General features: G+C 53.8%; 6 protein-coding genes across 6 annotated transcripts; 4 read left to right on the top strand and 2 right to left on the bottom strand.

The window, feature by feature from the left end:
* Positions 1-2,023: 2,023 nt before the first annotated feature.
* Positions 2,024-2,646, top strand: NCS54_01243800 (Hypothetical protein; the record flags this gene model as incomplete). The annotated part of the gene is made up of 2 exons (XM_053157671.1): positions 2,024-2,278; positions 2,335-2,646. The coding sequence occupies 2 exons, from the start codon at positions 2,024-2,026 to the stop codon at positions 2,644-2,646; spliced, it is 567 nt and encodes a 188-aa protein (XP_053013646.1).
* A 604-nt stretch (positions 2,647-3,250) lies between these two features.
* NCS54_01243700 (Hypothetical protein) lies at positions 3,251-6,589 on the top strand (the record flags this gene model as incomplete). Its single annotated transcript, XM_053157670.1, has 4 exons — positions 3,251-3,259; positions 3,345-3,452; positions 3,506-4,446; positions 4,492-6,589. 4 exons carry the CDS (start codon positions 3,251-3,253, stop codon positions 6,587-6,589), a joined length of 3,156 nt encoding a protein of 1,051 aa, XP_053013645.1.
* A 298-nt stretch (positions 6,590-6,887) lies between these two features.
* On the bottom strand, positions 6,888-8,090 carry NCS54_01243600 (Hypothetical protein; the record flags this gene model as incomplete). The annotated part of the gene is made up of 1 exon (XM_053157669.1): positions 6,888-8,090. One exon carries the CDS (start codon positions 8,088-8,090, stop codon positions 6,888-6,890), a length of 1,203 nt encoding a protein of 400 aa, XP_053013644.1.
* Positions 8,091-9,609: 1,519 nt separating this feature from the next.
* On the bottom strand, positions 9,610-10,165 carry NCS54_01243500 (Hypothetical protein; the record flags this gene model as incomplete). Its single annotated transcript, XM_053157668.1, has 2 exons — positions 9,945-10,165; positions 9,610-9,892 (listed from the first exon to the last, which is right to left on the bottom strand). The coding sequence occupies exons 1-2, from the start codon at positions 10,151-10,153 to the stop codon at positions 9,610-9,612; spliced, it is 492 nt and encodes a 163-aa protein (XP_053013643.1). The 5' UTR covers positions 10,154-10,165.
* Positions 10,166-10,539: 374 nt separating this feature from the next.
* On the top strand, positions 10,540-11,439 carry NCS54_01243400 (Hypothetical protein; the record flags this gene model as incomplete). The annotated part of the gene is made up of 3 exons (XM_053157667.1): positions 10,540-10,722; positions 10,790-11,257; positions 11,317-11,439. The coding sequence occupies 3 exons, from the start codon at positions 10,540-10,542 to the stop codon at positions 11,437-11,439; spliced, it is 774 nt and encodes a 257-aa protein (XP_053013642.1).
* Positions 11,440-12,865: 1,426 nt separating this feature from the next.
* Positions 12,866-14,972, top strand: NCS54_01243300 (Hypothetical protein; the record flags this gene model as incomplete). The annotated part of the gene is made up of 2 exons (XM_053157666.1): positions 12,866-12,903; positions 12,959-14,972. The coding sequence occupies 2 exons, from the start codon at positions 12,866-12,868 to the stop codon at positions 14,970-14,972; spliced, it is 2,052 nt and encodes a 683-aa protein (XP_053013641.1).
* Positions 14,973-15,014: the final 42 nt, after the last annotated feature.

The following is a 15,014-nucleotide window of genomic DNA, read 5'->3' as shown; positions in this document are numbered from 1 at the left end:
GGTTTGATTCGAGATGGCTAGGCTGTGAATAGCTCTTGCAGGTGAATAAAAGTAGTGCCTTTGTTATATGATTTCCCGACCAGCGTGAGGCGGTGTACCGTGACCGCTTCCCTTTGTTGTCTCTGATGTTTGTTGAGCCGCCATTGGACAGATCCTGTAGTCTTGGCAGAGGTGAATGGGGTGGACCCTTCATTCCTCGTCTTGACGGGGTAAGCTAACCCAGCTTGGATTTGACTACATGCCACAGTGACGAGGCCTTTGCGCTTTTGCTCTAGGCGATGATATTTTGACAAGGTTCAGGATGTGTGGGCGTGCGAGGAATCCTTCCCAGTGTCTCTTTGACGCCTTCCAAACAAGCTTTCTGCTGGGACAGAACATGGAGATGATGATGATGCCCAAGACCGCTAAGTGGCCAACCTGAGTAAATGGACGTCAAGAGAGATGAAGCCAGCTTGACCAAGTGACGGCTAGCGTGAGGTTGCTGGGATACTTATCCCGCTGGCAAAGCAGGCCGTGGTGGTTGAATCGCGACCAGTGCCGAGATCTCCCACTATTACTTCATCTCCCAAATCATTATTCCCGCTCTGGCTTGTCGCGTCTATATTTTCCATTCGATTCCATTAACCATTTAACATCAGAAATACTCTCCATATCCGCATGGCTCTTAACGACAGGTGTGTCTCTGACTATGGGCTGACTGAGCTGGGCGGTGATCGCCGTCATATTGGCCCTTGCCCAACAAAATCATTGTCCCAAGTGGCCTCAATCCTTGTCTTCGATCTTTCGTCATTCCCTTTTTCTCATGGTCACCAGTTTATTAACAGTCGGCTTTGTTAATCACAGCCGCCGTGTCTGGCTTCACTCAGCCTCCTCCTTTCACATGTCAGTCGCGTCGCCTGGCACAGCTACGGCCATCATCTCGGGGAGGCAGGCTTTTATCGGTCACTGGAAAGGATGGGGGACAAAGAGATTATTGTCGTGAAATGATCAACACATTCGATTGCTCGATTATTCTACCTTTGGTGTGCCATTTGATCGGGGTATCATCATCATGCATCATTATAACAAGACCACATTCTCCAACCTCCGAGTCCCTCACACAGCCATGTTGCCCAGCTTCTCGGTGTTCTGGTTGTTCATGAGGCTCGCCATCATCTCCTCAAGTCTGGCCAGTCTGCTGGCATTACTGTCCTACAGCATGTCCTGCCGTCTGCCCTGGTCTCTGATCTATGGGTAGGCAAAACAGTCAGCTTGGTCGTGATTCAAGACTTGGGAGTAAGGTGACTTACGGTCTTTGCCAGCTCGTTGATCTTGGCGTCCTGCCTTGTGGCATGCTCTTCGATCTGGCGCTCGAAACGTAGCAGCATGCCGTTGGTGTTATCGGCATCGCTCTCCACACGCGAGAACTCTCTGCCGCAGGTGAGGATCAACTCGTCCATCTCGCCGATCGCGCCGGCCTGTCGTTCAATCTCTTCGGCGTGGCTCTCGAGAGCCTTGGTATGCTTCAATTCGATCCGCTCCAGTCGCGCGTCGAGACGAGCAGCCTCGCCGAAGGCGGTGCTCGTGAGGTCGGTAGAGGTCGTCTGTTCACATCCAGTCAGCCAAGAGTCCATGAGCTGAGTATGTCTGCACCTCGATATGCACTTGGATCCTGTTCGGACAGGCGCTTCTGAACCTCGCATTCCAGCCCCAGAACACACCAAGTGACATCTGGACAGTCTCCACTGGTCTATCGGAGAAGACTCGCGGGCTGATTGCGCGGGGCGGCAGAAAGTGAGGTTGAAGTGAGGTTGAAGTGAGGAGGTGGTGATGTCGGCTGGCCAGCACTGCCAGCACTGGCACCGGAGGTTGACCTCCGCACAACAACCAAAAACACTCATGTTCTTATTTTTCAGTAAGCTCATGTCAGTCAACGCACTCGCAGCATCATCTGGGTCATATTTTCCTGGTTTTCAAGATAACACTCTCCAGTTCCCATTTACCCCTGAATCTGCACTGGGCATCAGACACCCAACTCACCACCATGGCTCGCGCTCGGATCCGAAAGAACCCTCATCGGCGCAGGAGAGACTACGAGAGGAAGAAGCGACTCCAAGAACTTTGTGCTTTTGTCGAACAGCAGAATGCCCAGGCCGATGGCACGGGAGATGGCGCTGGGCCAGCCGGCACTGCCCTGCCCTCGGACAAGGACGCACCCGGCCCAAAGACCGCATCCACCACCGATCAGAAGACGCCTCCCTCGGAGGCTAAGCAGCGGTGCAAGCACCGCAAAGTCCCCGTGGGTTTTCTCGTCCTTCCCTCCATGCCTGTTCATCCCCTAATCCCCTTTGACAGGACCGCCACTACTATGATCGCCCTGAAAAGATGGAGCGCCAGTATCTGGGCTTCCAGCGCCGCGTCACATCCGTCGTTGACGAGAAGATTGCGAAGGGGTCCGCCACCCTCGACAAGTGGAAGCGGGATGCCGGTGCCTTCATGGACAAGTTCAAGCGCAAGGAGGAGGAGGAGCGGGAAGCGATGGAACGTGACCTGCGCAGGATCCGACAAAACCACTGCATGCGGCTCGAAGTTCACGAAAGACGGATCGACCGCCTGTCGAAGAGATTTGAAGAGATCAGGAAACAATGCGCCAAGTCGAGCAACTGAGGCAAGGGCACGGGAGATCTCGTTTATGTCGACAGCGCACGCTGCTTAAATGCTTCCTCGCTATGGGGAAAGGATTTGGAATGGCCGATTAGCGGCGGGTTACTTGGCACAGCTTGGTTTGAGAAATGTACCTCCTTTGTGGTAGCGAGTGTGCTTTTGTGGCTTACTCTTTCGCATGATGTCGCATGAAGTTGTGTCAAGAGCCTCAAACATCCGCGTGGAACCCTTCGCATTAAATCGTGGCCCTTGATCGCACATCTCAACGCATGTCCACTACACCTAAAGGAGCAAGGGAGGAATCAAAGAGAGGGCAAAGAGTTAAGATAATGAAAGTAGTTAAACAACATCGTGATTAGACACCTAATGCATCCCCAAACCCCAATCTTGTTCAGACCTTAAAGAGTCTAACAACGCCCTCTACCCTGGACCTCGACATCAGCCACACTTTTCAGCCACAGCCACACCCTCCAGGGACATGCCTCCTGAGACTGGACAGCGACGCCAGCTCTCAACACGACAACTTACAAGTATCCCCCGCGGCGGAATGCGGTCAAGGTCACGTCTTTTCTCACCATAGTCGCCTGGAGATGACTCCAACAGCGCCATGGATTTTGTGAGTCTCCCGTAGACGTGCTTCACCCGCAGATCTGGGGTCCCCCTCCCCTACCTAGGTAGCTAACTGTCCCTCGTCATGATAGTGGTCGCGCCTGTTGAGCCCCCTCTCCTCCGGGAGCTCCCGCAAGGACCAGGCAAAGGATCCTGCGAAGCGCCTTCACCGGTTCGAGAAGGAATACGGCCATTTACTTGTGAGATTCCGCCAACGTGCCCTCATGCATGCCACCTTTGCTGACCGACCCAGTCGACTTGGAGGACCTCGTCCAACCTATCCCGAGATAGCGACGCTGCCGAGACACTCGAGATCCGCCTCCAAGAGCTCACCAACATCCTAAGCGACGAGAGTCGCCGACCTCTTCCGCACCCATGCATCCAGTACTGCTCGCTCAAGCAGATCTACATCCCCATCGGCAAGATCGCCACGACTTCGTACAATGAGTGGATCATCAAGGAAGCTGTCCTCTTCTTTGCGACTCTGATTGAGAGCGAAGAGGAGGCTTTCGTCGAAAACCAGACCTTTGCCGCCAGCTTGACCAACCTCCTCGTCCGCATCACCGGCGTTAATAGTGTGCGCCTCGGCCTGGATACCGAGTCACGCGTTGTCGAGCTCGCATTCAACATCACCACCAAGATTCGGCTGGACCCGAGTATCTTGCCAGCATGGTTCAAGACGCACCGCGGCGTGGCGCTCCAGCAGAGGGAGAAGGACGAGGATAATCGCGAAGCATTTGTTGGGCGGACCCAACGAGCCGACTTTCCTCTGTTTTACATCCTCATGGACTATATCCATCATGAGGGCAAGGTGGGCGACTTTGCACGAACGGGCTTGCTCTACATCATCGAGGCGGCGTCGAGCTCTGGACCGCTAGAGCAGTGGATTGTTGAGAGCGACCTGTCGACATTGATGGCCACGGGTCTTGGTGCTCTGTACAGCCAGCTGAGCCGCAAGTTGGTGATCGACCATCTCCCCCATGACTTACCCCCTATTCTCGCCTTCTCCGACTACGAACATCCTACTTCTAATTATGAGATTATCAGCTCGTGCTCCCCCGAGTTTCAATCCCACCTTGAGACTTTTCTATCACATCTTTTGTTTTGGCAGGATGTCTTGAACCACTGTCGGTCGGTGGAGGTCAAGTCGACTCTGCTGGAGCACTTTCAAGTTATTTTTCTACAACAGCTATTGTGAGTGGGCCTTAGACATGTTGTTGATTCCTACTAACAGCTTAGATACCCCTCACTGCTCGAATCATCCGATATTGATGGAGGCTCGTCAGTGGCTGTATTGACTTATCTACGACGCATCCTCGAATCCCTTGATCACCCCGATATGATTAACCTTATTCTTCACTACCTCCTGGCCCTGCCCGATTCTGTATCTTCTGGACGGCCGGGTTCGAGCTCCTCAGTTAGCAAGGCACGAAAGCGCAAGTCGATGGATCTTGCTACCATGCTAGCTGAGAAGTCTGACATCACGGCTACTCCTTTGCTGTTCAACCTCGTGGATCTCATTCTTGCGTGCCTGAGGTCGCAGAATCAGCAGACAATTCACGTCACTCTACAGCTGGTGTCGGCTATTCTCAAGCGACACCATCGATATGCTGTCATTACTCTTCTCAAAACCGAGATCCTCCCTCTTCAGAATACGGTTCGAACAGTTGGAGCGCAAGAGCAAGAGGTCGAATACATCATGTCATTGGCTGGAACAATAGGAGGAGACGACAACTTTGACGAGGTGTACGAGGCTGTTCTGAGGGATACCATGTCTAAACTTGAAAGCCACCCATGCTCACTTAAGCTTGTTGCGCCAAGGGTGTCGACAACCAACCAGCGACTCCCTGACAGCCTCCCTGGAGCTCCCAGGGACGTTGGAGAGCATACCCTCCGACCCGATGATCCCCTTCTCAATGCGCTCCTGGATCTTCTCGAGACCTTCTTTGTTAACCCGGTGGAGACCAATCTTTCTGTGACGGAAACACTTGTGAACCTAGCCATCTGCGGTTTTATGAAGATTGAAGGATGGCTGGCGCGTAACCCAACCACGTACAAGTATGACGAGGATGAAAAGAAGCAACGCAGGCATGACGATGAAGAGACAGTGGACACCGAGATGGACGAAGACCTTGAAGAGCCGCCGACGTCTCCTGAGCAGGAGCAGCTCAAGGCCATGGAAAGATGCCGACAACGGCCACAATGGTCACAAGCTTCTTTGCCGCGAGTGTTCAACGTCCTCAAGCTATTGGAGGAGCAGGTTTTGTCATACAAGCAGACCATACCTCGCTTTGAAGAACTGGTGCAGCAACGGCGTGATGCCTTTAAGACAGCGGATCAGATGCTGCACAGCTCGGGCCCTACTCCAAAGCCTACCCCCGCGCAGCAGGATACGCCCGATCGACGAAGCCTCGAGGAGGCTTCCCGTAATGGATCTCCGTCTCGACCCTCGGCGCTGGAGGGTCTAGCCCACCGTCTGCTTTCAGAATTGGGAACGCCTAGCCGTCCTAACAGTCCCCGAGGACGCAAAGAGCTGTCTCGAAGCTCTGGAAGTGGCAGCGGGACACTTGGCAAGTCAGGCTTGGCTCCCTCGAAGGAGCTCTCGCACAGCAGAGGACGAGGCACGCCCGGACGTAGTCGCTCTCCGAACAAGGGCCGGGACCACACCGACCCAGTCCAGAAGGCTAAGGAGGAGGCACTTGCCCGACAGATGGCAGAGTTTGCGGCCATGGACCAGACCATTCTTGCTAAGAGGGTTGGTCTGCCAGAACCCAAAATTGATCCCATCCCCCTCTCATTTGACAAGAAGCCGATGCCGGAGCCTGTCGAGACGGCAGAGGCGGAGGGAGCTGAAGATGCTAAGCCGGCGTCCCCTGATGCTGAGAACAAGGACCAAACGGAGTCGGAGGGTGACGAGACTGGGGCTGCTGAAGCCGTTTCCCCTGAGCAGGAGGCTCCTAAATCCGAGGTTGGGGAGACTGCCAAGACTGAAGAGACTGACAAGGTCGAAGAGGTCGCTCAAACTGAGGATAAGGAGGTTGCCAATTCTGCTGAAGCTGATGCCCCTGAAGCTGATGCTCCAATTGAGGCTCTAGCTGAGACCCCAGAGGCCCCAGAGGCCGAGGCTCCCGATAATGTCGCCCGCAAAGAAGAAACCGTCCAACCAGAGATTATCGAACCCCCAACCCCTGAGACCAAGACCGAGAAGGAGCCTCCAGTCACAGTGTCAGTCTCTCACATCGTCACCAACGTCATCATCCTACAATCCTTCCTGTTCGAACTGGCGAGTCTGGTCCAAGTCAGGGCGGGTCTATTCGACGAGGTGCGGTTCGTGTAGCACTACGTCGCGAGGTGGAGGCGGTAACGTTCCTCGAACAAGATCGAAGAGTATTCTTACGATTGATGAGTATCTGTTAGTAGACGGCGTGGGGTGCTTTTGCTTTGTAGACTAGGCGCGAATGGGTGGATAAGTGATTGAATTACTGAAGCCGAGGCCGTGTTCTCGGGTCTGGTTAAACGTAACATTCTCAGGTCTACGGATGAGTGTGACTTGATCTTGTACTTGTGATTCGTGTATTCGTGATATGCTTGTAACTCAACGCCCGCTTATGCTATAAATCATGCCATCATCATCGTTAACTTGATGGATTCGTCTCATCCCACTCAATCCATCTCCTTATAACTCCATCTACCGCTCTGATGCCCTTCCTCGTCGCCTCCACTTCAAACCACTCTCTATGCTCCCTTCCACACGCCTCACACTTGCCGCCGTTTGCCTTGAGTCCCATACCCGCAAGCTCAATGTGCACCAACCGCTCAACACGGTGCACGTGGGTCGTCATATGTGGTACCACGCCCGACGACTCTTGCGACCCGGGAAGGTAAGGGTAGTACCGTAGCATCTCCACTTCATGTCCACACTGCCGCTGCCATTGATTTAGCCGGCGCTGGACGTTGGAGGCGCGGCCAATCTTGAGGAGCATGGTGGAGCGGGCGGTTGATGGGTCTGTGGCTGCAAATGAGGAGACCACGTCGCTTGGACGGCGGGATCGTGAAGGACGGGATGGCGATGGAGGTGATAGGAGAGAACGAGCGGCGTCGACGGGTGGAGAGGTCGAGTCGGAGGTGGGCGTGAGCCAAAACATGTAGATGAAGCCTGGTTCTTCTGAATCTACGAATGGACGTGCCAGCTCTGTCATGAGGGCAGAGGCAGTTGTCGTGTCTAGAGAATCGGGGATGAAGTTCTTGATCTGCCCTGTTTGCGAGCCTGTCGACTTGCGAGATCGGCGGGAGGATTTGCCGGGGGATGTATCCTGCGAGGCGGATAGGTGCTGCTTGGAGTTGCGTTTCGGAGGAACGGGTATGGAGGTTCGCTGAACGGGACGCGGTTGAGGACGCGCTGGACGAGTCTCGGGAACTTCCTCGAGAGGGATGGAGAAGCAGAAGCAGCAGGAAAGAGTCTGCTTTGGCTTTGGCTTGCTCGTCTTCCGTCCTCCACTATCCGTCCTCTGCCTCCTCTTCTTCTCATCCTGCAACTCCACCAACCCAAGCCTATCAGCCAACGTATCAAGACTCGTGCGTCCCTCGAGTATAGGCGTCGCCGTGGCTCTCGGGCCGGGACTCGAGTGCGCAGACATGCTCGCCTGCTCACGGTGCTGCCAGCAGTAGAGGGACTCGTCGCGGGGGTCGGGCGTGCTGGGTCTCGAGGTTGCTGGCTTTGCGGGCACAGGGCGACGGCAGGGCCGGCCGTTGGAGGTTATGCCGCGGCATGTTGAGGATGGATTCTTGGAGTCGGAGCGGGAGAGGAGGGACTCGGGGGTGTTGGCGACAAAGGGCATCGTTGGTGTTGTCTTTGGAGTGGTCCTCTGTCGGTGTTTAAACTGGGGATTGAAACGAGAGAGAAAGAGAGACCCAGCAGCCCCTTTTTGAATAAGGATCGAACCGAGGAAAGTGATTCAGGGAGAAAGGGACAGGCCCGCTCGGGGACCGCCCAAAAGTTTGGTTTTTTCACATCTTGGTTGGTGGGCGAAGCGCGGTGAACCAGCGAGGCTGGGCTGGGGATGGATTGGGGAGTGTCTGGTAGTGAGCTGTCGTCGTGGCTGGGTCGTGTGGCTGTGCAAGGGGCGGCGAGACTGGCTGAGGAGGCAGCCACTAAAGAAGTGATGATGTGTTGAATGTGTTAGTTTGGGAATGACAGTGATTGATTGATTGTGAGATGGATAATTGTGGTGTTAATCATGGTCGAGGATTGATTGTTTGGTGCGACGTCGCGATGGGGCACTCAAGGAGGTCATCATGAGGACACGATGCACACATTATGAGTGCCATGATATAGCAAGAATCCTAAAGAAAGAACAGAATTTCGGTCCAAAAAAGACGTATGAAGGGTGTTTTGATCGCCTCTTTAATATCTTGTTGAGATGTAACCTATCTGCTCTTGATGCAAGCTGAACCCTGCAAGAGACTGAGAACAGTAGCTTAAAGACATTGGATGGAGTCTCTTGCACTCGCAGAGAAACCCGCAAGGGCATGCCTTTTGTATTCTGGTTACTCTGAAACTCCCCTGATTCCGCTACATGCGCCGAGAAAGGGACAGGGAATAGATAGGCAGGCAGATACTGTCTCGATTCTTCAGCGCCGTCGCAAGGATGGATGCTAGGACCACTACTGGAATCTAGAAACATCTCATCTGGCCTAGCTCTGCGGTGTATAACCGTGTATTGGGACGCCCGAGGGAAACACTTGGGAAGCTTCTTTATAAAATGCACTGGAAGTTGAGGGAGGTGAGTGCTCGTTCTGGCTGACCGATGTAAGCGTGCCGTTAGTGTTGTTTCGCGAGCCAAGGAAGTGGTTTGTTGGATGTAGATAAAAGCTGTTGGAGGAATGAAGGCCAGCGTATGCTCATGCGCAAGTTTCATTAGCATGAATCATTCAAGTTCAAGTCAAGCCGCCCAGTCAAACCGGAAATACAGATTGAGAGGACTGAGTGCCTTGTATAGGGTTGACGCTGACGCCATGGAGCCATCAAGGTTCTTCAACTCTTTACATGGCTAACAGGGTAATTCTGTCTGAATACATAGAAGCAAATATTCATAGTTAATTATTCATAAAAAATTAAAGCAGTCCGTGATTTATGCGCCTTCCGTAGCTATGCAGTCCCTGTTCCGTGATGCCTTCGTCCTTGAACACGCCATGATTAAACAGCAACGATTGTCACTGTCCCGTAGCCCCAATGATGATGTCCTCTTTGCTAATACATGCATGGGCCGACTCGATCCTTACAGTGTGTTATCGGCCATCTTGCAATCCACACCGGGTAGCGGCGACACCTTGATGGTCTATCTTCAACACAGCACTTCAGATTGACGGCGATGGTGAAGATGGGGCTGGTGATGATGCTTCGCTCAAAAAGTTGAACCCGACGATGCCTTCGGCCACGATCTTATCTTGGCCAGATTCAAGGCGTGAGTAGAGGGACACGCGACGGCCGATGATGCCATCGTTGCCGACTTCTAGGGACAGTGGTCTTTCCAGAGGAAGCTCGACGAAGGTGTCTCGAGGTGTTGGTTTGGTAGCTGGGAGAGCGAATTGGCGAAAAAGCCCACAGTCGCTTGCTTTTCTTGTCATGTCGCCGCTGGAACTATTCACGTATTAGTATGCGTAGAGAGTAGGGCAAGTTGAGGTTGGCTTACTGGATGACGACACGGAGATCTGAGAGGTTCTTGATGTCGCACTCATCGCTCGGCGTTAGTCTTGCGTGTGTTGCACTTGAGTTTCCAGGGCAGCCAGGAGTATGAAAGGCTAGGTCGGCGCAGAGGTTGGAGGTGGTTGTGTTGACGGGAGGGTTGAGAGCCGCCAGGGCACCTCCTCGAGGTCGGTTGGAGTTGTCAGGGCCACACATGATGATTGATGTTGTGAAGATGTTGAAGATGTTTGGAAGAAGAACAAGAGAGCAGATGTAGCTTTAAAGGACAGTTCATCATGCCATCTTTCTCATAGTTTCTCACTCACACAGACCAGAGTTTCATAGCTCGGAACCGCTTTGTCCGCCAAACTTGCTCACTCGACATTGGCCAATCACAGCACCGCATTTGGCAGCGCTGTTCCCGAATCGGGCAATCCACGGTGAGCAAGTTTGAGCACCTTGATGACCTCTTGAACAGATTTACCTGCGCTTCGATAAATGAATTATGATAATGCTATTCCTTTGTTTATGAATAGGATTAATAATTACCCCTCTGACGCAATTCGGTGCTTGATTGCCGTGTCGGTCTTTATCCTTCCGTCATGTTCCTCCATATCCTCCAGCTCCCTCTTCTACCCCTCTTCTTTGCCTCAGCTTCTTCTTCGTCTTTACCTTTTCTCTCTCTCTCCTGTCTTGAACAATACTCTCTGACTGAGAATACCTGCTCTCTGCCCGTCATGTCTGTTGGAACCTACTCTCTCCCGGCGCTGCCGTACGCCTACGATGTGAGCAACACCACACCTCGGACTTGTTCACAGTACCCCGGACAATGAGCTGATTTCTGTATCACAGGCCCTTGAGCCTAGCATCTCGGCCCAGATCATGGAGCTCCACCACAGCAAGCACCACCAGGCATACGTCAACAACCTCAATGCCGCCCTCAAGACATACGCCTCGGCCACATCGTCCAACGATATTGCCGGCCAGATCGCCCTCCAGTCAGCTATCAAGTTCAACGGAGGCGGCCACATCAACCACTCTCTCTTCTGGGAGAACCTGAGCCCCTCCAGCTCCCCAGACTCCAAGCCCGACAGCGCCCCTACCCTTGTCGCCGAGATCTCCAAGACCTGGGGCAGCCTCGAGGCTTTCCAGGAGACCTTCAAGAAGACTCTGCTGGGTCTGCAGGGAAGTGGCTGGGGATGGTTGGTCAAGGACACCCAGGGCCTGCGCATCGTCACCACAAAGGACCAGGATCCCGTCGTCGGGGGTGAGGTGCCCATCTTTGGCGTTGACATGTGGGAGCATGCCTACTACCTGCAGGTGAGTAGTAACACAAGTTTCATCACATATCGGGTCGGGGAGCTGACTGGGTTGGATAGTACCTCAACGGCAAGGCTGCCTACGTCGACAACATCTGGAACGTCATTAACTGGAAGACATCTGAGGCGCGGTTTGCCGGTACCCGGGAGGATGCTTTCAAGGTTCTGCGGGCTTCCATTTGACTTGAGGTCGAGGGAAAAGAATGAGCAGGGACACAGCATTAAACAACTTCACAAGGTGAACAATGTAGATTCACGTTCCCTTTGGTGGGATTAGTCCTACACGCACAAAGCATGGCAAGACTTGTTCAGCTGAATGTTGTCATTCTCCATCACTTATCTCCCAGTGACACTATCAACGTGCTCAACGTCTGACACTCTACCCTTAGTCTCGGCTGGTTACCAAGGCCACGGCTAGCATATGCCTCGCCCGGCAGACGCTGCGTAACTTTCTGACCGCCAAATAAGCCTCCCATTCTGTGACAAGGTGCTGATTAATTGCCGTGCGATGTTGTTGTCTCCCCCTTTTGCGAGTCACATTTTGACTCCCGCGTGCCATGCAGTCTTCCGTTCGGAGCTGAAAAGGACGGGCGAAAACGGATTTGCCGTCTACCCGTTTTGTCACGGGTGAATCGAGGCTCTAGATATGCATGTTTTCACCGTCAGCCACACACGCGCCAAGATTCTAATGCTGCTTGTCACTCCCAGCCTCTCCTGACTGGGGGGTGAGCTGTGTGTAACCATACAAAGACAAGATTATAGAATTGGGACAACGTATCTGCGACACTGCTGCGCGTTTGTGTGACGGGCTGACCGGGAGTGTGCATTGTGGCTGTTTGGACGCAGGTACCGGGGGCCCTGGCTGCACCGTAGATCTGCACGGTCAAAGAAAGCTTGATTGACTTTTTGTAAACGATGATGGATTATCAAAAAAGGCACTTTTGTTGCAGACGGGATAGTCCGTGGTAGACGTGATACCAACTGCGTAGTTGTGCGTGATAAAACCGTGGCACGTCTGACTGACTCAACCTGTGCTCAGAGTGTATAATAGTGCTAATTCCAAGCCGAGGGCTGAACAGTATCGACTTGGCCCCCACCACGGGTCGAGGCATGTATAGGCTGTCAAAGATTATTTTAAGAAACGGGCTTGCGCTGATGGAGAGGACAAGGCAAACAATGGCGTCTGGTCAAAACGAGTCGAAATACTGTAGATCAACGGAAATGCGAAACTTGGCGCCTGTTGCCGTCCGCCCGTATGCTAAATCTAGCATCCCCCCTTCAAACGGCGTCCCGATAATGGGTCAAGATACTGGAGACGGCATTCCCGTGCGGCCTGCGCTTGGTCCCTCGCGTCCCCGGTGCGACGGCAGCGTGCAGCTGGACTGTAGACGTCGAGAGATGTAGACTTGTGCGAGGGACGTGTCCTGGGGAAGGGGAAAGAATTGGGTATAAAGAGGGGAGGATGAGGAGGATGGAAAGATGGGAAAGTTTTCAAGTCAGTGAGACCAGGTCAACTGGTACGCTTCTGTCATTCGTTCATCATCTTCTCTCCTCTGTCGTTACCTTACCTACACTACCCTCGCTTTTTAACCTTCCTACTCTCGAGATCATGTCTCGTCTTGCTCGCTTCGCCCTTGCTGGGCTTGGGTACGTAAAGGAGCTTCTCCTGTCTTGAAGTTGACTGACGTTTTATCTTGTCTAGGGCTTCGGTCGCTCATGCTCAGACCTACACTACCACCGTTACCGAGACTGTCACCGAGTGTGCTTCGTCTTGCTACTCTGTGGTCTCGCAGTGTACCTCGACCGAGTACCTTACCTCGTGTGCTGGGACCATGACTTGTACTCTCGGCTCTGACACTTCTGTCGAGGTTCCGAGTGGTTCTTCCTCTGTGTCTGGCTCTGAGACCTTTGTCGTTGTGTCTACTCCTCGAACCAAGATTGTCATTGCCCCTACTTCTTCTTCTTCGACTCTTCCTGGAAACACCACTTTTGATGCTAGCCCTTCTACCCTCTCCTCCGGCACTGCTTCTACTGAGACTACCGTCGTTTCTGATTCCACCACCGCGTCGGAGGCCTCTAGCGCTCATCCTGAGGTGACTTCCTCTCAGTCTCAGGTCTGCACCGAGCCCTATGGATGCTCCTCCAGCACTCCCTCGCAGAGCGTGGGGACCTCCACCTCTATCACCAACCTTGAGACGATGCCTACTCTTGTCCAGAGTGTCGACTCTAGCGCTCTGCCTTCCGGTACTTCGGCTGAGAGTGAGGTTACCACTTCTGCCTCCAGCAAGGAGACTTCTTACTCAGGATCCTCCACTTCTTCGGTCGCTAGCACGGAGACCTCTGCCCTTCCATCTGCGCCAACTGGTAGTGAGAGCCCCAGCACTGTCTCTGAGCAGGACACCTCCACCGAGGGCATCGGCAGCTCTACTGCCACCACTGAGGAGCTCTCTACGACTACTCTCAGATCAGTCATTACCAGCCAAGTCACCGTCTCCGAGAGCGCATCTACCACCGGCGAGGGCTCTACTACGCTTTCAGAGACATCCGAGGGGGGCTTCTCCATCAAGACTCGCAAGTCTTCCTCCAGAGCTAGCTCTGCCAGCACTACCGAGGACGCCAGCACTGAGACGGACCAGGGCACCTTCTCTACCGACTCTGTCTCATCTGAAGGAACTACTGTCACTAAGTTGACGTCTCAAATCACCATCACCCAAGCCGAATCTTCCTCTGGCGTTGAGTCGACTGATACCCCTGAGGACACCAGCTCCGGCGAAGTCTCCTCCTCTAAGCCATCCAACACTGGAGCTACAGCCTCCGAGACAGACTCTTTGTCCATCCAGAGCACCAGTGTAATTGGAAGTTCCTCTTCCAAGACTTCTGTCACTACTGGATCCACTGGCAGCGTTGTCAACCCCGAGTCCACCTCCAAGATTTCCTCTGGTACCAGCGAGACCGAGTCCACCAAGACTCCCTGCCCACCATACTCTCACACTCATATTTACCCCAACACTACCGTTGTTCACAGCACTGCTGAGCAGGACACCGACTCTTCTGCTCTCCCCGGTAGCTTCACCTCTACCTCGCTCCTTGACAATGGGGACAGCTCTTCGACTACTCCAGGCGTGACCGTGGAGACTACCACCACTGGTATTCAGACCTCGGAGAGTGAGCTTCTTGGAACTTCCAGTACTAGTGAGATTCCTGGCACCGAGTCCACCTCTGGAAGCGTTGACACAGGATCTTCGTGGCTGCCCACTCCTTCTTCTGACACTTGGGAATCTACCCCTGGAGTTGCGACCACCGAGTCTATTACTGCCGAGTCGACTAGCATTCATGTCTCTTCTTTGTCTACACCCATCTCCCAGACCACCCCCACTGCTACTGAGTCCATTGAAACCTCTACCCTCTCCGAGTCTTCCGCCTTGTCCACCACCAGCGCCGCCGACGTAGAGACAACTGGCCCGTATGGATACGACTTTGGCACAGAGAGCGACTGGGAGACCTCCACCCTCAGCCCCGACACCACCAGCGACTCCTTCGCCTCCAGCGCCGACGCCGTTGGCTCCTCCTCCTTCTCCCCCACCACCTTCATGACGACCAGCAAGGCCGACACCTCTACTGCGAGCACCACCACCGAACCTCCTTACCAGCCTCCCGCCTACGAGCCCCCCTCGTACCGCGCTCCCGCTGGTAAGCGCTGGGGTCTCGGGTGGTAAGAGGGGAAGAAGTACAAGTTTCCTGGCAAAGGGCGTGTTTGT

Source organism: Fusarium falciforme, chromosome 10 (genome assembly GCF_026873545.1).
Source record: "Fusarium falciforme chromosome 10, complete sequence".
Classification (NCBI taxonomy): Eukaryota; Fungi; Ascomycota; class Sordariomycetes; order Hypocreales; family Nectriaceae; genus Fusarium; species Fusarium falciforme.
This window is presented reverse-complemented; position numbering and strand designations above follow the sequence as displayed.